General features: G+C 45.6%; 3 protein-coding genes across 6 annotated transcripts in view; 2 read left to right on the top strand and 1 right to left on the bottom strand.

Annotated features, from left to right (window-relative positions):
* The window catches only part of LOC135919276 (DNA mismatch repair protein Msh3-like), a 29,872-nt gene extending 22,219 nt beyond the window's left edge, over positions 1-7,653 (top strand). The window contains exons 17-18 of the mRNA XM_065453011.2: positions 2,230-2,341; positions 5,538-7,653. Of these exons, the coding sequence (XP_065309083.2) occupies positions 2,230-2,341; positions 5,538-5,713 (288 nt within the window). The 3' untranslated portion in view covers positions 5,714-7,653. The remainder of the gene's footprint in view (positions 1-2,229; positions 2,342-5,537) is intronic.
* LOC135919278 (uncharacterized) lies at positions 761-24,340 on the bottom strand. Of its 4 annotated transcripts, none has more exons than XM_070521794.1 (6): positions 23,866-24,340; positions 19,426-19,458; positions 17,160-17,341; positions 10,443-10,625; positions 9,465-9,636; positions 761-1,791 (listed from the first exon to the last, which is right to left on the bottom strand). In XM_070521794.1, exons 3-6 carry the CDS (start codon positions 17,320-17,322, stop codon positions 1,164-1,166), a joined length of 1,146 nt encoding a protein of 381 aa, XP_070377895.1. In that variant the 5' UTR covers positions 17,323-17,341; positions 19,426-19,458; positions 23,866-24,340; the 3' UTR covers positions 761-1,163. The 4 variants fall into 4 exon arrangements, with proteins under 4 accessions (XP_070377895.1, XP_070377896.1, XP_065309086.2 ...); XM_070521795.1 differs by having other exon boundaries at positions 23,871-24,340; XM_065453014.2 differs by having other exon boundaries at positions 17,160-17,324; positions 23,871-24,329.
* LOC135919277 (ipis-1-like) overlaps positions 22,667-27,489 on the top strand; it is a 25,661-nt gene continuing 20,838 nt past the window's right edge. The window contains exon 1 of the mRNA XM_070521793.1: positions 22,667-22,758. The gene's annotated coding sequence lies outside the window, so the exon portion shown is untranslated. The remainder of the gene's footprint in view (positions 22,759-27,489) is intronic.

The following is a 27,489-nucleotide window of genomic DNA, read 5'->3' as shown; positions in this document are numbered from 1 at the left end:
CATTGAAAAATTTTCTTTTTCCCACTGCATGCTGAAGTGATGCAGTTAAGGGGGCCCTGAAACACTTTTCGAACGCAGAAAAAAAAAAAACATGAAATTGATGTTTATGAGGCTCCTGTGTATACGTGAGCCAAATAACATTACACTGCGCGAAGCAGGGAATTAACACTGTCATGTCGAAAGCAATGAACAGACGCTTGCTCTTGCATCGACAATTTCATTATCGAAAGCCGTTTGATAGCAGTTTGCCGACTAACGCTATTAGTTGATTTCATGATCGCAAAAACATTCTCTGTAATACATAACTGCTAATTTAGGGTTAAATAAATGAAAAAATATGTCTCCTATCTCAAAAAGACACAAAAATCATTTCATCTTTACACTGTGCGTAGCTGCTTGACCTACAAAATGGCAGCGTCGTGCTGTGTGGCATAGTTTACTGCAGCCTCCATAGGGGGCCGTAACGAGCCCTTTCGCCGCTGCTGCATTCAACTTTTGGCCGGGGCTTTGCCCTCTAGTTTCTGCGCTGTGTAGCTTCCAGCACATTAGAGGAGAGAAAAAGAGAGAGAAGACCGAGTATCGGTGCAATAACTCCTCTTAGTTAAAGTAATACTAAAAAAAATTGCCGGCATGAAATTCATGGGGCAACATACTTTATTAGTGAGGCCATTCTACGACTAGTTGGAAAAGTGTTTCAGGGGAGCCCCTTTAAAGGCGTAGTCGAACTAGCCTAGACTCATCATCAGGAAAAAACAGCACCGCATCTGACAAACTTTATTTTCTCTGCATTTGTTTACTTATTCATTGCACTCACAAACACAGTCTGACAAAGTGGGCTTCATTCGTTCCATGTTCATTGTTTATGTTCGTTGTACAACGATGTACAACCATGTTCATTGTGTTATTGAGGTTCGACTGTAGATAGACAGGAACTCCTGAGATAAAGCTTCTTCTTAGGGATGGAAAGAAAGAAACACAAGGCCAAGGTACTGACTCGCATCTGGTGATGTAATATAGGGCTGTAATCATTTAGGCTGCCGCTAGATTGGCATGCGCACACAAGTTGTAACGTGCTAGCGAGTTTTGCCATGGTCCATGAGTGAACACATGAACAGAGAGGAATCAGAAGGAGGGGTGTCGCACGAACATCGACAGGCAAACCATTAGTGGCGGTCACGCAGGTAGATGAAGCATTTGTATATGCGCTGCGTGAGCCGTTCGTAGTCGCGCAGGGCGATGTAGTCGCGCACGTTGCGGTGGCCATCGTGCTCCATGTTACGGAACTCGTCGGGCATCACATCATGCTGCACGTCCGGCCCTCCATCCAGCTGAAAGCGCTCAATCCCGAGCCACAGCTCGCACAGCAGTTCACCAATGCTCTGCTTCACGTCGGCAAACAGCTGCTGGAAGGGCTTGTGGTAGGCGGCCTGGTCCATCATGGCCTGCTCCATGGCCACCGCATAGTATTGCAGGTCGGTGCACGCCGTCTGGTACACTGTCTGGTACACCTCGTCTGTGGTCATAGACTCAAAGTTGTTCGTCGGCATCTCAGGCAGCCACGGCTGCGTGTAGTCGGCCACTGACTGCTCAAACTCCGAGTCCGAGAAGGTCCCAGCGACGAACTTGCGCTTGGCCTCGTCGGCTGCCTTGCTGGCGGCCTGCATGTGGTTGGCCATGGTGTCAAGCGTCTCGTGCACGATTGCCGGGCTCAGGTTGTCTGCATCGCCAAACTCGTTGGGCAGGTTGCACGAGTCGGCCCAGACCGGGCGGTCAGTCCTGCCGCCACTGATGCTGGTGTTGCCAGTCCGGCAGGAAAATGCTTGTTACTCGACAGCCGACATAAATCGTGCTTTCCAGGCTGTGCTTTCAGCATTTAGATTGTACAACTCCTCACCAGTATGAATTACCTAGTAATCTGTGTTCAAGGAGGGCCACCTGTAAACACGCAAGTGAAAGATTCCTCCTTGTGGAACTTTTTCCACTGCGGAGCGGTAGATAGGAAATTACCGGTATTAAGCGCAAATGTGGTGTTTATTTTCATAATGCCTCAAAGCATGAAGCCATTGCAGGCGTGTAACGAACTAAAAAAACACTATTATAGTGAAATTGAGATTTAGAACTATATTAAAATTTTCTTTCTGGGCTGTTGTTTTAGGGGTGCTGGTTATATGAGGAGAAATATGGGAGATACTACCAGTCTGTGTCTGACTGTCGGCATTTCGTTCACAGAAGCGGTGCCTGGTCTTGTTTGTAACGCACTACCCACCAGTTACGCAGATGAAAAATTTATATCCCAACAACATTGTGAACTGCCACACAGCTTTTGATGTGGACCATGAAGGTAAGTCATGGACCAATATTATTTTCGAGTACATTGTTATTGGACTCTATGAACTATATTTGAGAGGTGCAATTATTTTAAGTGGTGCAGAGGAATCTGAGAGGCTTGCATTTGTCCCTTTTCTGGAAATATGTATTAATGCTTGGCATCAGTGCGAACATTAATAATGCATGTAATTAATGCATGTAAATTTATTAACTGAGTGAGAGTATGTCTGAATTCATCTTTATTTGCTCAGGCTTCATGTGAAGGCATCCATGCATGTAATTAGTACATACACTTATGCATGTAAATGCATTATTGCACATAATTGATGCATAAATTGTTGCATTTATTTATGTTAATGCACGTAAACACATGCAAGTGCATTACTGTGTGCAATTAATACACATTCATTCGTTAACTGAGTGTTTTGCATTCATCCTTTGAAGGTGGAACAGCATGTAAGTGCATTAACGGCTTCATTAGAAAAGAAAAACTGAGAAAACTAGCAAAAAGTCTCAAAATTCTTAAATCTCTGGATATTTAAGAATCACTAGAAGCATTAAGGGTGGCCTTTCCTAAATAGGGCCTGCTGTTGTCGCCTTCATGATCACATCTCCTCAAGTGTAAGCAAATCTGTGCTGCTTGAAAGATGACTTCAGAGATAATTTGATACCCCCTGCTGACACGTGCATTGTCTTTAACACCATTGGTGCTGCTCTACATATAACTTTTTAGTGCAATTGAGCAAAAATTGCGAGTGTGTCATGAATGAAGTAAAAATTGCTTGATACGACTATTTGGCTGTGCACGAGTTTAAAATTTCAATTAAATTTTGGGGTCTTACGTGTCAAAACCACCATATTATTATGAAGCATGCCATAGTGGAGGACTTGGTATTAATTTTAACGCAATAGCATTAAGGGGCCCATGTCGTAAAATATCCGATGTCGGCGTCGTACGGCGTTTGATGAAAAATCATTCCGAACCACAGCCACGTAGGCCCCCCACATGGTGCAGAGGTGTTACTGAACTAATTGAATTCCTCAAAGTAAAATACGTCAGAAAAATCGTAAAGTACAACCTTAATGCAACCTACAGCCATGGTAGCGTTGGAATTTAATTTGAATATGTCTACCAGAAAACATAATTCTGTTACACGAAAGCTCAAACGCAAACACCTTTTCCGAGCGGCGCGGTCCCCTCGACTCTTTGCAACATCATCATCGCACTCGCCTTCGCAAGAAAGCTGCGATTGCCAGGAAGCGAGACAAGCCATTAGGGATCTTTGAAATCCAGCCTGTTCCACTCTTAAAGGTGAAGCATAAAGGTGCAGCTTAAGCGTCTTCCAAATTTTTGTCTACGTGGGGTTCTTTAACATGCCCTCATCGAAATGTGGCCGGGGTTTGATCGAGTGCGCTTCGGTTTAGCAGTGCAACGCCCTAGCCATAGCCACTACACCACCGTGGCGGGTTGTGCGTAAGTGTTTAGTGTGCAAGAACCATCTAATTGGTATTCAGGTTAGTCAGTTTGAAAATAATGTACTGATAAAAGCTAAATAGCTTCATTCTTGAATACATCTCGCAATTGTCTTTCTTGCTTCAAAAAAGCAAACGGTTGGCAAACTAATTTCACAAATAGGCATTCTCTTTCATAATGGCCCACCCTGTACATTGCTTAAAGCATTCTTCAAACGGTGCAGAAATATATTTGCTTCGGTTAGTTGGTTAGGTTATGGCCTTGAAAAAAAATGTTCAGTTTCGCCCTAGAAGCAAAGCACCGATTGCGATAGCAAATTAGTGGATAAGTAAGGATAGTAGTTCTAGCGGCCGTATAAACTAAACATTCGCTTACTAACTAAATTAACAATGATAGAATGTGTAAGCGTGACTGAACAAGGACGTAGGAAGAGACATACCGACAGCGCTGCCGTCGTGTGTCTGCTTCTTTCTACGCCCTTGTTCAGCTGCACTTACGTATTCTATCATAGGTTCAAACTAACTAGCCCACCAACTAGCCCGCCAACGTGTTTTCACTAAATTGACAGGAGATGCACAAAGGTCAATTCGCTTGCTGCTGCCGCGATTCCTCACTCCAGCTTTTTGATAGCGTGTTTCCACGCTCATTGAGCGAGATGTGTTCATGTTTACCTGTGTGCGCGTGAATGCGTTGTCATGAGCACATCTCGCTCGATGAGTGTGGAAACACGCTATCAAAAAGCTGGAGTGAGGAATCGCGGCAGCAGCAAGCAAATTGACCTTTGTGCATCTCCTGTTTCAACGGGAACAAATGTTGAAAGCATGGCGCATATGAAGCTACCGGCACCATACATGCTGCAAACATCACAGATCACTTTGAAGATGAGGCCCGCACTGCCGCGCCCTTTGGCCACGTCGCAGGCCGCTTTCAAGACACACGAGTGCCGGCAATGCGTCTACTACGGCATCCTCCAACTGCGTTCCCAACGCTGTAGTAGACATCGAGGTTGTCTCCACTCTGTACGGAGCAGCGGGTGAGGAGGACGTCAAGGCACCCTAGCAGCCGACGGAGAAAAACGCCCCTCCTCCCTCACCTTGCTCCCCTGCATCATACACAACATTGAGAGCGCATGCTTCCGGCCTGCGTCCCTCGCTCGTGCATGCGAGAATGAACCGTGTTTGCCAGCTCACCCTCACAACAGCACACACAACATATGGCACGCGACGAAGCTTTTATCGCCCTTGGACTTGTACAGAACCTCATGGTACCGCCGACGGCAGACAGGCACCTGGAGTGTCCGTATAATTGCTATCACAATAAACATTTACACTGAATTGAGCAGAGAACACAGAGTGAGGAGGTGTCAAAGGTGAGTGAACAGATGAACGAGACAAGCATTTGTCATGCACTTTTAATGAGAATATTGTGAGTCTTGGCATTCGCTCCAGCTCTCTATTTTCTGGAATACTGCTGCTACTACAGCAGTTGAAGATAGAAACATATTTACTATCTAATAAAAAAAATCTGCTTCTAAAGTAACTAAGGTAGCATTTTTTTAACTGCAAGAAAGCAAATTAAGTTCAATGCAGGGGACGCTCAGCAATAATTTTTCCGTTTCCATACATTTAGGCAGCACCTTCCAAGATAAAGCTTTCTCTTAATACCTCATAGTGTTGGCAAGTTGTATTGGCTCCAGTGTAAACTTCCAAACTTTGTCCAAATTTTTTTTTTTCAGATGCAGTGACATTTTTGTATAGTCTACAGCCTGGCGCTGCTGAGAAAAGTTATGGGCTCAATGTTGCCAGACTTGCGAAGATTCCAGAGCAAGTCATCATGCGTGCACGTGAGAAGGCGACAGAGCTGCAAGAAGTGATGAAGGCCAAGGAAGAACTTCACCTACACAATTCATAGTGAAGGCCCTGGATAGCAAGAACCTTCTGTAAATAAGCTCTTGTGATTGTCACGTTACTTGTACAGTTGTCTTGTTTGCTTCCAAATGGACGTCCCTGCTCTTGTTTGTACCACCTATTATTTATGTAGTACTGAGCAGTTGTGAAGGAGTTATCTGTGGTTGTAAAAACTGACAACAATGTGCATGCTAGGGTCAGTTTAAGTACCTTTAATGGTTTAATAAAACCTCGCCGGATGATAATCTGTGTTCAGTGATTGGTTGGCTGTTGGGATATAGCATTGAGGACTGGGTGTAGGATTGGCCCTGTTGGTGAAACATGCTTTAAAGTTTGAATAACAGTGCAAGGACAGCAGAGGGGACAGAAGAGAGAACAGAGCGCTGGACACTGCCTTGCTATGCATCGCTCATACTCTTGCTCAGAAGCACGCTGGGAAACTTGCCTGACGGTAGCCAGGAGGTCTGGTGGGGAATGCTTCGGCTCAGCTGCGAACTTAGGTCCCAGTGTTCTGTTCTCCCTTATGTCCCCTCTGTTGCCCTTACGCTGTTATTAAAAAAAAAAAATTAAGGCCTGGTTGGTTGGTAGGTTGTTAGCTCATAGCACTGAGGACTGAGGAGGTTGTTAGGGTTCAGCCTTGATTACTGATTGGTTGATTGAGTGTTAAGGTTTAACACTGAGCACTATTAGTTGGTTAGTGTGAGTTAGTGTGACTGTTAGGCTTTAGCATAACATAGCATAGATTTGTCAGTAAATTGTCAGGGCATAGGACTGAGTGGTTGATTGATTGTTGGATATAGCATTCAGGATTGATTGGTTGGTAGGTTGTTAGGGTTTAGCATTGATCACTGATTGATTGATTGATAGGGTTTAGTACTGAGGACTGGTTGATCAGCTGATTGTTTATTAGGGTTCAGCACCCCAAAGCTGCACGTACACCAGCATTCTTGGGGTTTGAGAAGTAAACCTTTCTTTAGGAAAAAAAAAAAAATCGTCTAGTAGGGCCCCTGTTCAACTACATGTAAAATATGGAAAGCACTTCTTTGCACCCTGTTAGGTGAAATCTTCAATTCATAAAATTAGGAGACTGCAGGAGCCAGAATAAATTCAAGCATGGGAACATTGTAAATAGATTGATGAATACACGCTATAGATTGGACATGGCATGTGACAGCTTATAGTTCCTGAATGGAAGCTGACAAATTATGTAAAGTACATCTTATGGGTGATATTATGTTGACACAAGAGACAGAGTGTACTTAAATTGCACTTAAAGGCCATTAGGCTTATTGGTAAGTTTTGTAAATATAATATTTTTGAAATAATGGCATGTTTTAGAGGCAAATTAATGGCAATAAATTTGGCAGCTCAGATGATCCAACGGGCATAGCTTACCGAGTTTTTAGACTTGGAGCAGGGCTGTAAGCTTGTAAATGGGATAATTTTTTTAATTTAGAGGTGGTCTGAAAACAAAGCAGCGCTTTGCACGAAATCCAACTATATTTTTGTTCTTTTTTACATCCAACTCACTTCACAGAAATCAGTTCAGCACACAATTTTTGCGCTAAATACTGCCTGTTTATGAATGATGAAGGTGATGCCAGGATCGAAGTAAAGCTTTGTGTGTTATGAAAATGACACATTGTGATGATGCCGTAAAATTCATTTGCCTTCAGTGTGTGGCTGGCCGTAACAAATGGCATACCTGCAGGTACTTTTTCAGAAAATTGTTAGAAACACAAGGATCTTGAATTTGCAATGCTTTAGGGTTTACTGAAGAAGTGTTTTCTTGGATTGGGCACAATTGCTATGCTAATTGGTATTCAGGTGCGAATGATTTCTGCACAGACGCGCGATGCGTTCTGTGTGAAAAAAAAAAAACTATGGTATTTATGAAGACGACACGTCGTATTGGCATTCTTCGCTTGACGTCGCACCAACACATGGGCACGAGTTCATGCAACAGAGGCAGCATTTCGCTGCCTTTGCGGGGTAGGCACTGGGAACGTGATGAGTTCACTGCAATGGAAAGTAGCGATGGTACATGTAATACCACGAGGTTCAATAATTTTCGGTTGCATTGGTGCAAGAACTTTTGAGTTGAAAAGAAAATCGTAATTCACACAATTATATAAATGAGCAACAAAGGAATCCTGTGTGGGTTACTCACCAAACTTCGAATTTGACGGACAAAAAATATATTTTTCATAGTCCAGCTAACAAAACTAACATTACGGTATGACTCTTGTAAGGGCCGCATCTGTTTTTCGGGAATGCGTGAACTGGCAAAAAATGAGCATAACTCTATTGGGTAATATTTTCTGTTCTCGATTGCAAATTTTGGTGCACGGAAAATGTACGTAACAGGAACATATCGACTAGGTTCTGTTGTATTAGTATTTTTGAATAGCAACTATTGCATTCTTTATTGAAAAGTTAACAAGAACGTATCAACGACGTTCTGTTGTAGTCATATTTTTGAATAGCGACTATTAGATTCATTATTGAAAAGTTTAGAATATTCACATACCCCTAGCCATGATGTCACAACGTTCTGCTCCCATCTGATTCCCTGTGTCATGCTGTGATGACACACCCACTTCCAGGGAAACTAAACCGAAACAGGTTTGTTGAAAAGCTATTGTAGTAAACTCTTTAAGCATAGTATACAGGGTGTTCCAGCTAACTCTAGCCAGAGATTAAAAATATGCTGATGCACCAAATGCACGTTGCTGACCTTTAAATGGAGTAAGTCACACCAATTTCTGTATTCGTAATTGCATAATTAGTCAAGATTAATTAACCAACTTCGGAAGCAATGAAGTTAGACAGAAAATTTCAATTAGAAAGGTGTAGAACACTTTGGAAAACGACCGGTTAAACGGTTCCTAACTATCTATCTGCTAGGTATTAGTGCTCTCTCGCTTACTGCAGATGCCCGCGAAATACAAAAAAAAAAACACGTGACATGCCTGCTTGCATGTAGTGATTGAAAGGCTCTCATACATTTCTTGTACAAACGAACAGAATCTAGCAGGGTGTGTTGCCAAATAAAAAGCAACAGGGCAGTGATGCAGGCGTTGACTATGCAATTTACATAATCGATGTGCTTCCCTCGCGGTGGTTCATGATAACGAAAAACAGGTGCAGTGGCAGCACACTCGTGTCATGTCAAGTTAAAAATGGGAAATCCACACTGTACTGCATGCTAAAGCACAAGCAGTGGCCTATGGCGATTCTTCTTATCATCCGGAAGAGGCAAGTAGCACTGTGACGGTCACCATGTGACGGCAGCACCTCGAGCCTAACTGTATCATGTGACGGATAACCAGTAGAAGATTGAAGCAGCTGCTCATGGCTGTCAGCGGAATTTCTGCACTGTGATGTCCCCACCACAAGAGCGCAAACATGTTTCAGCATGTATATCTTACGAGCTCCTTCACTCTAGGAGTGCGTGTCCCGCCTTACGTGGCTCTTTAGAGCTGCTCAGCTCTAGCGAAGTACCGCTTGCAACAAAGTAGTACATTTCATGTCCCGAGGAGTTCGTTATAACGGGGTTTTCTTTACTGTAAAAGCATGCGGGACGAGATCTGCTGGAGTGCGCATCCCGCCTTACCACGGCTCTTTAGCGCCTCTCCGCTTTAACGAAGTGCCACCTATAACGGGGTACCTTTCCTGTTCCGATAACTTCTTAATGAGGTTTTCTTTACACTGCATGAGCATGCGGGGCGAGATACACGCAAAGTGTTTCTGACCTTGTGCACATGCGAGCGCAGTGGCTGACGCTGGTGAACCCTACAGATCTTGGGCAGATGTGCGCTCGCCGCTCGCAGTGTCCCCGGAAGAACGCCACCTGGTATAGGTGTGCCGACAGGTTGCACACGGCCAAGTTGTTGTTCTCACACTCGGCCAGGTTGGTGCCTTCGTCTGCACACGTGGCGATGTGGTTATTGCAGTCACGAATAGTACATACGTGCAGACACAGAGCATGCACGGCTTGTGTTGGATAACAAAGGCGACTATACATGCAAAGGAGGTGCGCATTTCGCAGGCGACATCTGTGCACGTGAAGTAGGAGCAAGGCGAAAAGGGGTGGTTTGCGTGCTTACAACACATACTGCTTGGTCACCCGATGCGAGAAGGGGGATTGGTGTTCCCATGTGTGGAGCATTCCACTTGTCGTGCAAGTAATTCCTGCCTCTTTAGGTAATCCACTTGAGCAGGCCAGATTGTGTAATATCTTATATGTGATTAAGCAAAAAACCTCAGATGTATTCCAACCCGAGCAGCTCATACTTCAAAGACAGTGAAGCTGTATAAGCACGCTTTCTCTTAGTAAAGCCGAAGCCTGCGATCGATGCCGAGATTTAAGTCGCAGCGACACCACCTGGCGCACGCATCGTCCGATTAGGTGCTGTTTAAAGGCTGCTAAAAAACCTATACAATTGCCAGCTGTGCGGCTTTTCCAAGATGGGTTTAGTGGTATATCATGGTCATTTATATCAAATTTATCTAGTGTAAACTTTCGTTGCAGTTGCCCTTTAACAGCTTCGCTGTAAAAATAAAAGTAGTTTTGTGGTGTGTCTTATGAATAGATGGACGTACGCGGACATGTCGCAAGCTGACATAGTTCATGAAAGCTGTCGCTACAAAAAAAATAAAGTGACCTCCAGCTACCCGAGAAAGTTGACATGATGAAGCCGAAAAATACTTGTGATCAGTGGAGCGTTCACCTTTGCACACATCTATGCACTCTTGCTCGGAGCTGAAGCCCTGGCCAATGAGGCAGTAACCCCTGTCCACGGGGAGGCAATAATCTGCGAAGTGGTAGTGTGCCGAGCTGTTGGTCTCGACGCCCGGAATGCAGGTATGCATACGCACAGGTGCCGAGCAAGCGGGATTGCGTCGCGGACCACCTGCAAACAGGGTCAAGATTTTCTTTTTGCTGAAAATATAGCTGTTATAGGTTCACATTACTTTGAAGAGGCTTGGTAGGAGATCAATGGGAGATGTCCTCGTCCTGCAGTAACTGCAGGCTTCATAGCCCTCCTCGAAAGGTCCCTTGAGTGCGAAACTACCATTTTCGAGATCTTGAAAGCCCTTAAATCTTGCTTTCAGCTAAGCTTATAATGAATCTTAGTGTATTTGAATACAAAGGTTATGCAAGACAAAAGTTTAGCCATTCTAATGTGATTAGCAGAAAATGTACCTTTAACGAAATACGTTTTTTTTTTCCTTACAGAATACAGAATGTTATTTTCCGACAAGTTTGCTGGGGGTTGTCCAGGTGAAAAGCTGCAACATACAGCTTGAATGTGCCTGAAGGCTCTCGTATGGCAGCAGTGTGTCTGCTTTCGGTGTACAACAGAAAAAAAAAACTTTCAACATATTGCACATATTGTAAATACTATATTACTCTTGTTAGCACATCTCTCACCCTGTATTTATTCTTTATGTATTCACACATGTATTCTAATTATTGTATGCTATAATCTTTTATTGTACTCTCCCCCTTGCACAATGTCTCTAGGAGCCTTAAGGTATCTTTAAATAAAATAAAATATATGCAGTAAAACCTCGATATAACGAATTCGGTAAAATCGGCAATTCGCTTCGTTATATCAAAACTTCGTTATACTGAAATTCGACCTTTTATGCAGATAAGTACAGTCGCCGATCGATTTATCTTGCACGGGAAGGGGCCGCGGAGTTCGAATTATAGGGCAATCGAAAAAAACTAAACATGTTTGAATGAGAAAACAGTTCATTTTGATAAATTTGGGAGTCGACGACGAATGATGCGGTTTCATGCCACGCACGTCGACGATATCTTCTCGGCGGTACGAATTAAGCGAAGCCAGCCACGCTTTCGCGTTCACTCCGCCCCCGCGGCTGATAGCGTCGTCCCAGTGCGGGCGGCGCTATCAGGAAAAGCGCTGGCAGCGAATGCTTCGTCTGCCTCTCGCACCAACGGGTCACCGAAACCCTAGATTGCGCAACCTCCGATATTAAACGCGCTGGAAGACTGCTTACGTGGTGCCCCGCCGTCTCGGCACGCCCGCTCTTTGGACACGCGGTAGACAACCTCAAAAGAAGGGTGCGCGGCTGCGTACGTGCTCAGTCGAGTTTACAGCAATGCGCATGCGCCTACGTACCCCTCCCCCCTCGTTCCGCCCCTTCCCCGACCCCTCACCCGCTTGATCACGTGACCACGAGCTCTTAAAGCCCCTTAAACTTCGTAAAGTAGCGACACTCTCCTCCTCCGCCTTCACTCCTCGTTTCTCCTCTCTTTCACGCTCCCTCCTCGACCGTGGCGCCGCCTGCATTGCTCGAGCGTAGCAACGACGCCAACATGCGCTCCTCGCCACTCCGTAAACGCTCCTCGAGCAAAAATGGCGCTGATGCATGGCGCGAGGGCCCACGTGATGCTATTAGGCCAATAGCGACGCGGCGTCGGCCTCGGCCAGAGCGCGCGAGGAGGAGGCGGCATTCTTCAAAGCGTGGCAGTACTTTACGAAGTTTAAGGGGCTTTACGAGCTCTCGCTCCCCTCCCCCTCTTTCCCTTTGCTCTCGCGGGAAGGCGGCACTCGTAAAGCCACCATCTTTCTTGTCTCACCCTCGCACACTTTCGCTCGCGCCTAAAGCGCGCGGTGCGCGATAGGATCTTATCGCACTGGGAATTTACATAAACGGGAAGAAAAGGGTTAACCCCCGATTTTATATAATATGATGCGGCTCCACTTCGGCGGTCGTTGTTGTCGCGCGGCGCGCCGTTTGAGAGATGCGTTTGCAAACAGCCGCTTGTAATTCAATCATTTGACCATCTGCGACCGCGGAAGTGTCCATGTATTGTCTCTGCATTTCTTTGCGGTGGTAGTGAAAGTTAGTTATATGGAAGTTGTATACCAACACTCTTAATTATATCGAGGTTCTAAATACATTGTTGTATGGACAAGAGGTTACGAAAAGTTATACTTCGTTATATCGAGAATTTTGTTATATTGAAGTTCGCTATAACTGAAGTTGAATTGTATATACAAAAAGTTCCCATCGTGCCCAATTAAGATTATGCGTGAACTGAGTCTAGAAACATTTTAGTGACACTTTTATTGCGCTACTGAGTGCCTATTTTGATGTCGGTGCCTATGGTAGATTTTCATAGCTTAAAAATGCCTTTCTCGGTGTTTTGTCCTCGCCTTGTTTTGTTTATAATGTCATCACCCGCTGAGGAACTAGACTGAAGGCAGCCGATTGTTACCACAAATGCTTCGCCGGTGTAAAGGCAAAGTGCGTAACAGCTTTGCACAAGGCAAGAACTTTGGTGTGAGAAGCGTTCAAACTGCACTACACGATGATATATCGTCAAGGTATGCATCACCAAGAAACTTGTTTGCTTGGGCACAACTCTGACTCTGAACGTCGGGCTCATTTTGGACTTTCAGGAAAGTTTCGCCGCTATCCCTAATGACGCACTTGCTAGTACAGTTAGCTAGATCTTTTCGGGCAAAAATCCCAGCTTTCTAGTACTGAAAGAGCTGTGAAAGCTTCCGACCGGTTAAAAGTCTGTAATGCCAGACGGCGTTGGATCATCGAATGTTCCGAAGTACAAATACGTGCCCCTAATTTCTGTAGATGTTGAGCGTTTTCTTTCTCTTTTTTTACAGCGACGCTGTATATGCCAGGCGAAACACTCGTGGTCCGACCACAGAAACCCTACTGCGGAGGTATGAGCCGTTGCATTCCTCTTACGTGACGGGCGGAGTAATTTCTCGTTGCGTAGGCATAGAAATCTACGTATTATTGCAGGGAAAGGACACAGAAGGTAATGGGGTTAAGGCTATATCACGATGACATAATTAAAGAAATACTTTTACAACGAAGCTCTATATGCATATGCGAAACGCTCGCAAACCCTCCGGCGGAAGCTGCGGCGCGCTATTGGCTACGCCGATAGTGACGTCATTTCTTTCTCGCCATGAAGATGTAGCGCATCATTGGCTACGCCGATAGTGACCTTGTTTCTCTCTCGCAGCAGAGCACGCGCACAGCAGTCTCCGACTTCGCCGTAGGTTCAAAAATGTGTTCCCATCTTTAATTAAATGAAATGTGCAGCACCGGTGTCACTTGGTAACTACACTGCACAACTGAGTCATAAACACTATGGATAACGCATTACGAAACAAATGCATAACGTAATTCAGCAAGACTTTGATGAAGCCGCTTGATCAACACAATGAACCGCTCATTGCACGCCTTAATTTCAAGTAAACACTGCGATAAACCCAAGCCGAACGTGTGCGTAACCTCATTAAAAAACAAAAAGACGTAACCAATAATTAAGAGACAGTTTAATGAACCGTCGGAATTAGCGATAAACATCGGGGCCGCACATTTCAGCTTCGCTGGTTTACGACTTGTACGGGGTGCACTGGCGGTCTTTTTTTTTTTTGCATAAGAACCAATATGCGGTGAAAAAAGGTGCAACGTGAAATATCGAAGTATTGCTGTGGTGCTTGTTTAGCACTGCCCTCGCAAATTTTCTCATGCTGTCTAGTCACAGTAAATTTCACATAAACCTTGTACCCTGCGCAACTTGCCTCATTCCATTTTATCGATTAAATGAAGCGAATTTAACCCACAATTGTGTAGTGAACTGTGCTCATTAGAAAACCATAATTTATCTGCAGATGCGCAGCGGAAGTCTTTATTAATTGAGCCTGTACATGAGACCTAAAGGAAAGTATTTCGCACCTATATGTGTCTTACATGACTAAATGCTTGCTATAGGCACCTATAACAGCATTTGTTCAGTGCCTGAACATCCGGTCTCGGATAATTAACATCGTCTACAAGAGCTTCATCTTTGTCATAGGGAGCCATCTTGGTGGCGGCTGGTGATGCCATAGTTTCCTACAAAAATAACTAGAGCGAATAGTTGTTGGCTCGTTGGTTCAACATTTTTCAAAGGGGAGAGCAGAAGTGGCGCGAGAAAAGAAAAGGGCTAGATAGGAAAGACGCTCACTTGCAACCGAGTTAATTATAAACTCAGTTGCAAGTGCAGCGTCTTTCCTGTCCGGCACTATAGAGGGAGCTCTGGCGCTGCGATCGTTTAAAACCCCTTAAACTTCGTAAAGTAGTGCCAGCCATTGAAGAATGCCGCCTCCTCCTCGCGCGCTCTGGCCGACGCCGCGTCGCTATTGGCCTAATAGCATCACGTGGGCCCTCGCGCCGTGCATCAGCGCCATTTTTGCTCGAGAGGCATCTACGGAATGGCGAGGAGCGCATGTTGGCGCCGTTGCTACGCTCGAGCAGTGTAGGCGGCGCCACGGTCGAGGAGGGAGCGTGAAAGAGAGGAGAAACAAGGAGGAGTGAAGCCGGAGGAGGAAAGTGTCACTACTTTACGAAGTTTCAGGGGTTTTAGCGATCGTTCAGCGACCATGGGAATGATTGTTAGCACTGTAGTGAATCTAGTACACTATAGTTGTATTGCACATGGATTTGTCTGATCTTCGCGCCTGTGTCTTAGAAGGACACTGAAGAGAACAAAATTAATTATTTATTCTGTGTCAGTAAACTACCCTTCTACAATATCGAGAACACACACTTACCACGATGAGACGCTTGATAAGCCAGTAAAAGTGCAATAGCGAAAAGACGGCTAGCGACGTATCCTTGAAGTTCCCGCACCAGCTTGCTGCAGCTGACGTCATGGATTTTGACAGCGTCTCCTAGGGTCTAGTTAATTCTTTAGTGGTTAAACGTCGGCTACACTGTTTTCTAAAGGAACCAAAGATTGAACTTGGCGAGTTTCGGGAACATTTTACTGAGCCAACGCGACCTAAATATGAAAAAGAAGAAAAAAAAAAGAATTGAAATTCGTGACTTCACAGTGACGTACCGGGCCGGGCGTTAAGCGTTCGGCGTGAAATTCAAAAACTGAAATATTGACCTTCATTTTCCCTTCTAATAATCAACCTATAATATTTTGAAATTAACGACAACAGAGTTTTCGAAAACAATTTTTGCCCCTCTAAACTGTTTCAGTGGTTTGCTTTAGTGCCCCTTTACAGAGTTCTTGTGGCTTCGTTTACTGTACGATGTATCCGTCTTTACGTTCCCAAATTTTGAAGCATTCATATTTTTTTCTAAATCAATAGATGGTAAAAAAGACTGCGTACACTCACAATCACTGCGAATTGTCGAGTTCGTAACGCATTATTTTGGTAGAGGCGATCAATGTGCTAAGTCACAAAGCTGCTTAAAGCCAGAAGAACGAAGTCTAGGCAAAACCTTGTACTCATCCCGATTCCCAAGCTGGCTGAAGCTCCATGCTTGGAGCCATGCGGAGGCTATGCTGTAGCTTCCTTAGACACCAATGCCAAAATTCCGTCTAGAAATGTTTGTGGGTAACTCTGTGGGCGATGCTTTATGCGAAAAAAGCTCAGAAATAACTTTTTTTTTTTCAGTGCTTGTACAGTATAAGAATGCTCACTCGTTACAGAAGGCTGCGTATTGATTGTTTTGAAGTTGTCAAGCATCATGGTACATTAATTTTTTTAATGATTTGCCATGGCCTTTATATTAATTGAAAAATGATTTATTTTTCTTTTCTACGAAAGCTGCTGCAAAACCCGAGCACTATAAAATAGGCTTGCGAATTGATGATGGAGGAGCAACACTAGTCAGATTTAGACTGGTAAACTATTCAACACTCTGTTCTTATTCAGTCGGCAGGAAAGGTTCGTTACTGTCGGAAAAAATCGCTAAAATTTTCCTTTGAATTTCGCACCTGAATGCCGGTAGGTGTGACTAGAGTATACTGTATAGGCTTTAGGATTGACGTCACGAATTTCAAGATATTTTCCCATGTTTCGACCGTTTTCGCGCGCAAGCAGTTCTCTGCACTTGCTGTTGAGTCATTGGCGCATAAAAAAAAAAAAACTCAATTAACGTTCACGTGACTACTTCGAAAGGTATCGCGCAACTCGGCACGTACAGTCGACCACAGAAGTTCACGGACCTTAGGATCGGTGAAAGAAATACAAGCTGAATATCTCTACACGTTCGAAACGTAGCCTGGTGGTATTCGCACTTCCGGGCTCTCCTAATGCGCGCGAACAACATTGTGATGCCGCGGTTTTACTGGGTGCGTACACACAGTATGCACGTACGTCATTCAAGGATACTCCGCGACTTCCGGTTCACGGCGGCGCCATGTTGGGGAACCTACAGGCCTATGCGCGCGCCTGTTGATAAGGTGTCCCAAGATGGCGGAAGGTAGCGGAAGCAGACGACAGCAGCGGATGCGACGTCACGTGCATACTACGTATACTGTCGCAGGCTGCTGGGAAAACAAACAAAAAATCTACGTTTTCCTATAGATCTCGCCGTCCGTGAGCTCTTTTTGTGTGGCTGACCGTTTTGGTTCGCAGAAGTAAACGTCTTCTTACCGCAGGCGGCTTCGCAGGACGCCATGTCGCGAAAGCGGTTGTCACCGGCGAGGCAGTTGCGACCGGGTCGGTGGTAGTTGCACGTGTCGCCGTCCGGGTCGTACATCACCGGCTCCTTTGCAGTCGGCTGTCGGCATAGGGTCATTGGCGGATGCTCGCACATCCCTGCGCATGCAACGCACCTGCGTGTGGCACTCGTCGCGTCACCTCATACCAGTAGGGAGGGAGGGTGGGAGGGAGGGAGGAAGGAAGGAAGGAAAAAAAAATTAATTGTGGGGTTTTACGTGCCAAAACCACTTTCTGATTATGAGGCACGCCGTAGTGGAGGACTCCGGAAATTTCGACCGCCTGGGGTTCTTTAGCGTGCACCTAAATCTAAGTACACGGGTGTTTTCGCATTTCGCCCCCATCGAAATGCGGCCGCCGTGGCCGGGATTCGATCCCGCGACCTCGTGCTCAGCAGTCCAACACCGTAGCCACTGAGCAACCACGGCGGGTAAGGAAGGAAGGAAGGAAGGAAGGAAGGAAGGAAGGAAGGAAGGAAGGAAGGAAGAAGTGGAGAAGGAAGGCAGGGAGGTTAACCAGTTTGGCCTAACCGGTTTGCTACCCTACACATGGGAGCGGGATGGGGGGGGGGATGAAAGATGGGAGGAGAGAGAGAGAGCACATAACACAGCAAACACATCGTCAGTTGGAGTCATACCTCATACGGGAATTCCTAAGAAACTTTACGGGCTTTATAATACCACCACAAGGCAGCGGCGCTACTGAGATGACGGCAGAAGGAAGTAGATATACGGCACAGGCGCCGATTCTCTACTGATCTTTTACAGAAAAAAACGAAACAAGAAAACAAAGAACAAGACATATGCTAGTGTATAAGCGAATACAGAAGGCTTTTTTAAAACAATAAAATGATAGCTGAAGTCGGGGGGTATATTGTGTAAGCGTCCATTTCGTCTGCTGCTGAAATGCTGATTGGCTCCGAGTCACCCGTCTCCTTCTCGCGCATACCCCAGCCCAGCCAATCAGAACGATCAGCAGCAGACGAAATGGACATGCCCACTAGGTGGACACAGAGAATACCCCCCACCCCCTCCTCCCTCGTTGCTCACTTTGAGGTGACCCCGGAGTGACTCGGTACATGACCTTCGTCATGTTCCGGAGGTGAGTTAAATCCTTGCGTAGAAAGGAGGAGACGCCGGTCTGAGGAAGCTTAGAGGCGAGTAACGTCAGGGCATTCATTCGTTTTTCTTTTTCTTTTGCGGCGACAGTGTTAAGCGGAAGTTACATGAATAGCGGTTCTCGTGCGGCGGCTATGAAAGACAAGGGTGGCATGCGGCTCGGCATGGTCGACATCAAAGGCAAGAAAAATCGCCTGCAGTGCAGTTCCGCATCGGATCCCCTAAGGAAGGAAGGAAAAAGTGGAGAAGGCAGGGAGGTTAACCAGTTTAGCCTAACCGGTTTGCTACCCTACACGTGGGAGCGGAATGGGGGGGATGAAAGATGGCTAAGTAGCGATATGTGACCAGGGCGTCGGCGCAGAAGACGCAGACGTCGGAAGTCGGCGTCGGTGATGCAGCCATGCGCGGTTGTCGGAACCTGTATGCAGCCGGAACGCGAAGCTACTCATGGACATCGTCAAACTCCGCAGTATACGCCGTCGAATTCCGAAGTGGTGGCATTTTGAGCCAATCGGAGAGGCCCGTGGCAGCTCCCTCGGCCAATCAGATCTGACGAGATGTCGAATTCGACAATACGGTCGTGATTTGTCTGCGTCCACAATTTTACTTCGACGCCGAGGCGTTGGCAGAGCCGGCTCAGAATGCAGTAACATGCGTCGGGTGTAAGCGACAACGTATATATAGGCGTGCTTAACTCGCATGCTGCGAATTCGACCGAAAAAAGGTGCGGGACATGTACTGCGCAGCAACCGCACCTGTGGTAGTGAAGCGTTTGCAAAGACTTGGTAAGATTATTGGGCAGCGGCAAATCCAGTCCTCTTCATATAGGACTTCTGAAGCGTGCGATAACTCCCTTTCGGAGAATCGGTGTTCTTTTACACGAGTTGCTCGAATTTACGTGCATGGAGGATTGCCTTGCTCCATGGTATTCCATAAATCGTTATGCGTACACAGGGGAAATGTTAAAGCTTTCTAATGTGGCCAGCAGACTGCGACGTAAAAAAAACAAAAAGAAACAAGCACTTGAGTTGAACGACTAGCAAGCCGCGGCGATCACCGTATGATAGAAATGTATACGTTACCCGGTATCCCGGTCTCATCCTCTTCTGCTAACTCTGCGAAAAATAAAAGAAAGAATAATACACTGGCGTCAGTGCTTTGCTTTATTGGGGAAATTGCCTATACGCTATGGAAATATATCAATAATCTAAAAAAAATTATGGGGATTATTCTTATCGTCAGCGAACGACGAAAGCGCCATGTCACACAAGAAGATAGGGTATCTGTAGACTAGAGTTACTGCGTAGGCTCGCTTTAGGGAACCTATACTCAGGCTTCCCAAAGGCTCCCTAAAGCGAGCCTACTCTATGGTCGACATAAGCGTTGTAAAAGCTTGAGAAGCTTTAGCTCTATGGTTTGTTGGACCGTCAAAGCGAGTTAGCATAGCGTGCAGACGAGCGAGCATATATATATATATATATATGTAGACTTGCGTAGGAATACCGGAACAACTAGACGGGGAACGTCAGTTCAGACACGTTGCGACGATAGGATCGACAACCATCGTTACGCTGGAAATGATCTGACACTGTACGACGCCTCTCCGGCACTTTGGAATCCACGTAAGCGAAACTTTAGCGGAGCGGTTAATTCAGTGCTGTACAACTAAACGCGATGCGCACAACAATCGCGTTTATTAGCGTCCGACACGCAACGTCTGATCTCATGCACGGTTTATGCTTATGCACCGCACAGCTGGGTCACATCTTTGGTCTGATTTGCATGTCTACGTCTATGCGCTCCGCTCACATGCTACACGCCGAAATGCAGACTCTCAATAGAGAGTTTTAGATTGTGGGACGCAAGCGGCTTGTGCACGCAACTAGGGGCGACGGCACTGCGCATGCGCAGTGCCGTCGCCCTTAGTTCTTGCGTACGCAAACCGCTTGCGTCACCTAATCTAAAGCTCCCCAATCAGGCGGATCGACGCGCAGTGCGAGACTTCGGCGTCACGATGCTTGCCGTTTGTCGAGGGAATAATGGTTAGTCGAGGTCACGGAGCAAGAAACATTTAGGAGTGGAAACTCCGCTGTTTGCGTCGACCAGAAAAGGTCACAAACCCGCGGAGCCGTTATCGTGCTGGCGGCGCCTGGCGGCCTGGAAAGAAATTAACGCAATTGAGAGCGCGCCGGAACCGTCTGCCCGGGCGCTGCATTTTTTTTTTCGCTGCGGCTTCTACGACGCGCCGCATGGCGCCGCCACTGTATACGGCCCCGTCGGCGCATACAACAATTGTGACTTTATCTGGTCGCCCGCGCTCGCTCGCGCTGACGGGAGTTTCACCTCCTAATCTCCGTGGTCGAGGTGCTTGCAGGGAGAAGCGCGATATATTGGGAGCTCTTGGCCCCTGGGCGAAGTCTAGATGCAATTAGTGCTTCCGGGATTAGTGCCTTGTCGGGCAACGGAGGTTAAACAAAAAACTTCGCTCGAAAAGAAATTGAGGGGGAAGCAAAATGTTATTTCGCCACGACCCATTTTAGCTATCGCATCAGCGGATCACAGTCGGTCACTGCAATAAGCGTTCATTTGTTATTTTGGCTAAACGTAGCGTCGCAACGTGTCGTTACACGGGCCCTGCTGTTCGCTTCCGAGTCTTCCTGGATGCGTCTATAGGCTACGTATAGTTGCTCGGTGTATATCCGTAGCTATCTCCGTCAGTCACTGACTTTTTTTTTTGCTTAATATGGTATTTCATCGCGACGACAGTGATGACGCTGACGTAACGTTTAAAGCAACAGGCGCGAGTCTTGGAAAACGGTTGTCCGAGAGGCGCTTGGTGAGCCGTTGGTGGTAATGAAGCGACGACGTCCGAAGGCAACGAATCGCACCCTTTGTCGAGCCCTGCGAAGACGGGAAAAGTGCGCACTGTTTCGTGACCGCGGTGTATTATCGTTGCTTTGTAACCGGCTCGTCAACTGCAGTTTTAATTCTGCCACCGGTGACCAGTAGCCGCCTTTAAACACCACCGATTACTATATGCCGATCCCTATATTATAAAGGGGTATAAACATTATGTGTACCACGTTCCCCCCTCCCTTTTATTTTAGATACTACGAGGTCCAAACCTCACCGTAATAATAATTTTAACAATTTACGGATCAGCTTCGGTTTCCGTACCTAGGATGTGAATACGTCATGACGTCATGAACATCATGACGTCATGATACACTGGCTGGTTTCGTTCCTGTGATTGCTGCTGCTGCCACACGCGAGGGCGGCCAGAAAAAAAAAAGAAACAAGGAAGAAACGCGTTCAGCGCTTTTACTTATTCATGGGCAACGCCATCATACCAGCCTTACATATTGCTACGCGATATCAACAAATTTTTGTGCTGCGTCATGACGTTGTGATGTTGTTGATGATGATGATGAGACAAAACTGTGCTATCGAGTTAAACACACACACACAAAAAAAACATGTAGGTCCAACGCACGTGTTTGCACTCTGTGAAAGCACACTTTCGCGAAGCGGCTTGCGCGATTCGCGCAATATTGGCTTTATGGTCATCTGCGGAACGCGTAATGACATGCCATGTTTTAAGACTGCACATCGCGTACCGGTCACAACGGTGACGTGGTGCAAAGTTTACGCGCTGCGCCGTTTCCGTACAACGTCGGCAGAAACGCAATCAGCAGTTCACGCGACTGCACATTGCGAGACGACAACGCGGCGACTTCGCGAGGACGAAGGTTTGTCGAAGCAAGCAAGAATAAAACCCCTTAGACTTCGTAAAGTAACGACACTCTCCTCCTCCGCCTTCACTCCTCCTCGTCTCTCCTCTCTTTCACGCTCCCTCCTCGACCGTGGCGCCGCCTACATTGCTCGAGCGTAGCAACGGCGCCAACGTGCGCTCCTCGCCACTCCGTAGACGCTTCTCGAGCAAAAATGGCGCTGATGCACGGCGCGGGGGCCCACGTGATGCTATTAGGCCAATAGCGACGCGGCGTCGGCCTCGGCCAGAGCGCGCGAGGAGGAGGCGGCATTCTTCAAAGCGTGGCACTACTTTACGAAGTTTAAGGGGCTTTAAGCAAGAACGGTTAGGAAAGGTGTACGCTCTTACACTGTAAGAAAAGTTTACACCCTTTGGGGTGTATATTTTCCACGCAACGATAATCGTCATCTGTCTTGCCCGCATTTCCTTTCTTGAAAACGCCGCGCTCGTTACTTTCCTGTCGGGAATGCTATGTCATGCTGATAACGCGCATGCATGCCGTTCGTTAGTGGGAAGTACCGGGCTCGGCGCGTTAAAGAAAGGAAATGCGGACAAGACAGATGACGATTGTTGTTGTGTGGCAAAAGGGTGTAACCTTGCTTAAGAGTGTACGGCCGAGACGAATACGACGCGGAAGACGCGGGTGAGATTGACCATTTTGTTTTTCTTAACCGTTTAATTTTCGCGTCTGTGGCCTAATCAAAATTGCTCGTGCAACTTGCTCTCGCGCGAATGTGGTCTCGGGTGGCCATGCTACACGTATAACGAGGCACGCGCCTATTCTGCGAGACAGCGTCAGTATAGCCCCTATAAGGGAAGACCAGGGAGGGTTCGCTATATAAGAAAGCCTTCGCTCAAATAACTTATTTTCCCAACCTTCACGATGTATATCAAAGCGTGATCGCTTTACGTGCGAAAGACGTATATGGTAGAGCTTTCTTTTGTTTTCCTTTCGTTCTTTTTTAAAATTCTGGGGTTTTACGTGCTCAAACCACGATCTGATTATGAGGCATGCCGTAGTGAGGGAACTCTGGATTGATTTTGGCCACCTATAGGTTTTTTTTCTCTTTTTTTCTAACGCGCGTCCAAGACACGGTATACACGTATACGTCGCTTTTGCATTTCGCTACACAATCGAAATGCAGCCGCCGTTATTTGATTGCACCCGCCGTGGTTGCTCAGTGACTATGGAGTTGGGCTGCTGAACACGAGGTCGCGGGATCGAATCACGGCCGCGGCGGCTGCATTTCGATGGGGGGCTAAATGCGAAAACACCCGCGTACTTAGATTTAGGTGCACGCTAAAGAACCCCAGGTGGTCGAAATTTCCGTAGTCGTCCACTATACGGTGTGCCTCACAATTAGAGAGTGGTTTTGGCACGTAAAACCCCATAATTTAAATTTTTTTCTATAATCTCTTGCTGGTTTCAATAAAGTTTATTCAGTCAGTCAAAATTTGATATCGCGACCTCGTGCTTAGCATCACAACGCTGGGGCCACTAAGCAACTGCGGCGGATTACGCTAGAGTTAACTTCTACAACTTCGAATATGTGTGTGTTGGTACTGCTTTTGAAAGCTGCGTATATCCAATACGCTTCGACCGAACACAAATTTAAAAGACGAAAATGTCGAATATGTGTGTGTTGGTACTACTTTTGAAAGCTGCGTAAATCCAATACGCTTCGACCGAACACAAATTTAAAAGACGAAAAAAAAATTTTGAAGAAGAATGCAAATATTGTAAACTTACCGCACCGTTGTATAGGTCCAACGCAGAAGAAGAAAAATAAGAGTCGCTGCTCCGTGGAAAACATCCGACGAAAATTGGGCGGTGGTGACGTGCGCAAAAGCTAGCGACAAGTTTGAACGGACCAGGCCACGCGCGTGCGAGAGTGAACAGGAATGCAACTGGTCGTTCGGATTTCCTGTAGTGTTTTGAGCCTTGGCTTGTCAAACACGAGCGATTGAATGTCAAGTTTTTTTTCCCCCTGTAGGTCTATAGACGCGATTTGCTTATGTCACGTGCACGGAACGGCGAAAGCAAAGATTGGTGCAAAGGCTGCACATGTAATGTGCGAATCACCGCGAATTTTACACGTGTCACTTGGGACAAAAGTTTTGTTTGAGCCACCTTTCAACTTGAACAACGGTCGATCCCGCACATCACAAGACAGTATATAGGCAGCGTGCGCTTAAGTTATATTTCTTAGGAGCATTGCAGGTGTATCACTCGTGCACTGAATTTGTTGTCTGAATGAAGTTGTACTCACCGTGGTTACATCTGAAATGTTGATTTATTACTGATTATAATGGGCGTTCGCCTTTTGATTAATGCCGTACTTACAATCACGCGCTGAAACAGTAGTCGATTAATGGGCGTTCACCTTTTGATTAATGCCATACTTACAATCACGCGCTGAAACAGTAGTTGATTAATGGGCGTTAACCTTTTGATTAATGCCGTACTTACAATCACGCGCTGAAACAGTAGTCGATTAATGGGCGTTCACCTTTTTATTAATGCCGTACTTACAATCGCTGCGCTGAAACAGTAATTTTCATTGATTAGTATCGATCACCTTGCCGATATGGCTAGGGCACAAAAATCAATTGGAAGTCTTTTACTTACGCAGAACAGCATTCTGTCTGAAGTGTCGAGGTCATACCGTGGCTTTTTTGTTTCTTGGTCACGTTGTAAGCTGATTTAAAACGACCGAGTCACTACCACTGTGCTGAATAGGGTTATGCAGACAGCACTACTGCCGATAACAGCACCAGACTCACCAACTGCTTTGCAAAAAAAAAAAAAACAGATCAAACGTATTTGCTTAGCCGCAACGGAGGCACATATTGTCCGGTGTAAATTCGATCTATAACTATTTCAATGCTAACGCACTCGCATAAGCGAACGTACATGATTAAGAGACTGTACACAATGTAGTCGATTCCACAATGTACTGGATTCCAAGTACACCGTTCAACTTACGATGCTACCGCGTCTTGAATCTGAGAGAGAGCGAGTCGGAGAACATTCAACAGACTTTCCAAAAGCTTAGATGAAACACGTCGACCGGCTGTTTCGATGACGCATACCGGCACAGTTAAACGACCGAATCACCCAAACGGATTGCTGCATTAAAACGTTTAGCCTACACAGTGTACATCTACTGATCTGTCGAACTATCGAAATCACGAAACTGCTTGTACCTTTGTGAGATACGTGATGGGCTTTGCATCGTTCCATCTGTGAAGAATCCTCGGGTGGTGATATAACAGCTTCCTGTTTCATGTTGATAATGATGGTGATGAATCCTCGACAAATGGCACAAACCCACTATGGGGGATAGGCCACGAATCGGGTGGTAATATGATTGAATGAATAAAAAAATTAGGTTGATAAATAACTAACAGAAAAAGTAAAATAAATATATAATCCAAGATGAAAAATAAACTGTGAATACATGAGTAAAACTACTGATCAATACTATAGGAAACCTTGCGTTGATAGGAATACTAAATTATTAAAAAAAATATACTTAAACTTGGGTAAGCAAAATTTTTGAATAACAATACTAGAAGGATTTAAACTGTGTATTTGTGCTTCTATATTTTTGAATTTCGTAGACTGAAGTAGAAGTAAATCAATTGTGGGAACTAAGAACTATTAACAAGGCATTCTTTTTGTGCCACATAGAAAATTATAAATAGCTAGGCATACGTTCCTGTGGCTGTATCCCAATGCTGTTGCTCCAAGGGAGAGAATAGTAGTGCTGTTTAAAGGCAATCCTAAATGTTGAAGTGGGATTTCTAGACATAGTTTTCGATGAACAGAAAATCGCCGACAAGATAATAAAAACATGATCTATAGATTCCGGTTCATTGCAGAGGTAGCATAGAGGGGATACCGCCAGGCCACACCTGTGCAAGTAAAAATTAAGTGTTGGAATACGGCAACGCAGCCTAGTAAATGAGATTTCGAATTTCCGGTTAGGACACCATTTCCGTTTCCAAGAATAATTTAGGTGCGAAAAATCTGTAAATTTTGCTAATGACAGGGCTTTTTTGTCTTCGCTCAAAGAAAATTGTCTATATCTGGCTGCAGTGACGTGCGCCTTTGCCAGCAGCACAGATAGCACAGGGCCTGTTAAAGAAACTCGGGCCAAGGAGAGAGAGAGAGAGAGAGAGAGAGAGAGAGAGAGAGAGAAACTTTATTTGGTTCCTTCAAGAATTTAGCGTCTCGAGGTCTCGGTCGTCTTGGGCGCCGGCGACTTGGAGCAATCGGCTATTTCATTAATATGAATGTCTCGGTGGCCTGGGACCCATACCATATGAACTAAACTTAAGTGAGGCGGAGCTAATGAATAAAACGTGTTCAATGTTGTCGATTTTGTAGACGCAGTAAGTGCGCTGCGCACAGATAGAGAATCCGTGACAATAATAACTATTGTAGTATCAACGGGTAATTTCCTCAAAGCAAGAACTATTGCCAGAAGTTCGGCATGAAAAATTGATGTGTAATCTGGTAGGCGAAGTGGAAAAGACCAATCAAGGGCTGGTGAGTAGATACCCACGCCTGCCTTCTCTTCACACGAAGAAGCATCAGTCGCTGCTACATTTATTTTGAAACGGGCCAAATATTCTTGTAAACGGTCATTCAAATACGTTGTGGGCAGAAATTTCGCACTGTTAGGAAAAAATGTCTGCAAATTCAATTTTGAGCGATCCTGTAGAGTTATGAAACGGAACTATTTCTCTGAGGCTAACATTTAAAGGTGTTAATTGTGCTTGCACAAATACAACTTGTGGGGTATGCAACCGTGATCACGTGTTCTCAAAAAATGGATTTGGTTCACTAATAAATGCATATTGTCCCCGTCGTAGCTCTTAAGTAGGTTTGAACCGTAAGCATGCGGAATCTCGTGTGAAGAGTAGGTAGGCGCGCTTCCTGGTATAATACATTATTAGCAACGAATTTAGGGAGACCTAAACATAGTCGAAGAACTTCTCTTTCTAACAGAATAAGGGGCCTTAATTTATATTTTGCACTTCGAGAGAATAAAACACGGCCAAATTCTAGAATCGGTCGTATATACATACGATAAATCATAATTAGTGTGTCACTCCGCATACCAGAACGTCGGTTACTGATTCTACGTAGTAGACCTACGGCTCGTGTCCCCTTCGTTCCAATATTCTTTATGTGAGAACGCCAGTTAAGTTTTCCGTCATATATGATACCCAAGTATTTAACTGACTCTACCTGAGGAATGGTTCTTTGTTCATATACTAATGATAACTGTAACGGCCCGGAAAACGGAAAAACAAAGACTGCACTTTTGTTTACGTTAAGTGATAGATGCAGATCGTGAAGCCA

The sequence above is a fragment of the Dermacentor albipictus genome, chromosome 7, assembly GCF_038994185.2.
Source record: "Dermacentor albipictus isolate Rhodes 1998 colony chromosome 7, USDA_Dalb.pri_finalv2, whole genome shotgun sequence".
NCBI lineage: Eukaryota > Metazoa > Arthropoda > Arachnida > Ixodida > Ixodidae > Dermacentor > Dermacentor albipictus.
Note: the sequence above shows the minus strand (reverse complement) of the source record. Positions and strands in the feature narration are given on the sequence as shown.

What these genes read in the sequence shown, in the direction of transcription:
- LOC135919278 (XM_065453013.2), bottom strand. Translation starts at nt 23,929, where the DNA reads ATGTTTTCCACGGAGCAGCGACTCTTATTTTTCTTCTTCTGCGTTGGA. An exon ending in TGGACCTATACAACGGTGCG is followed by an intron (nt 19,459 to 23,865) that starts GTAAGTTTACAA and finishes TATTTTTCGCAG; the next exon opens with AGTTAGCAGAAGAGGATGAG. An exon ending in GGATGAGACCGGGATACCGG is followed by an intron (nt 17,325 to 19,425) that starts GTAACGTATACA and finishes TTGCATGCGCAG; the next exon opens with GGATGTGCGAGCATCCGCCA.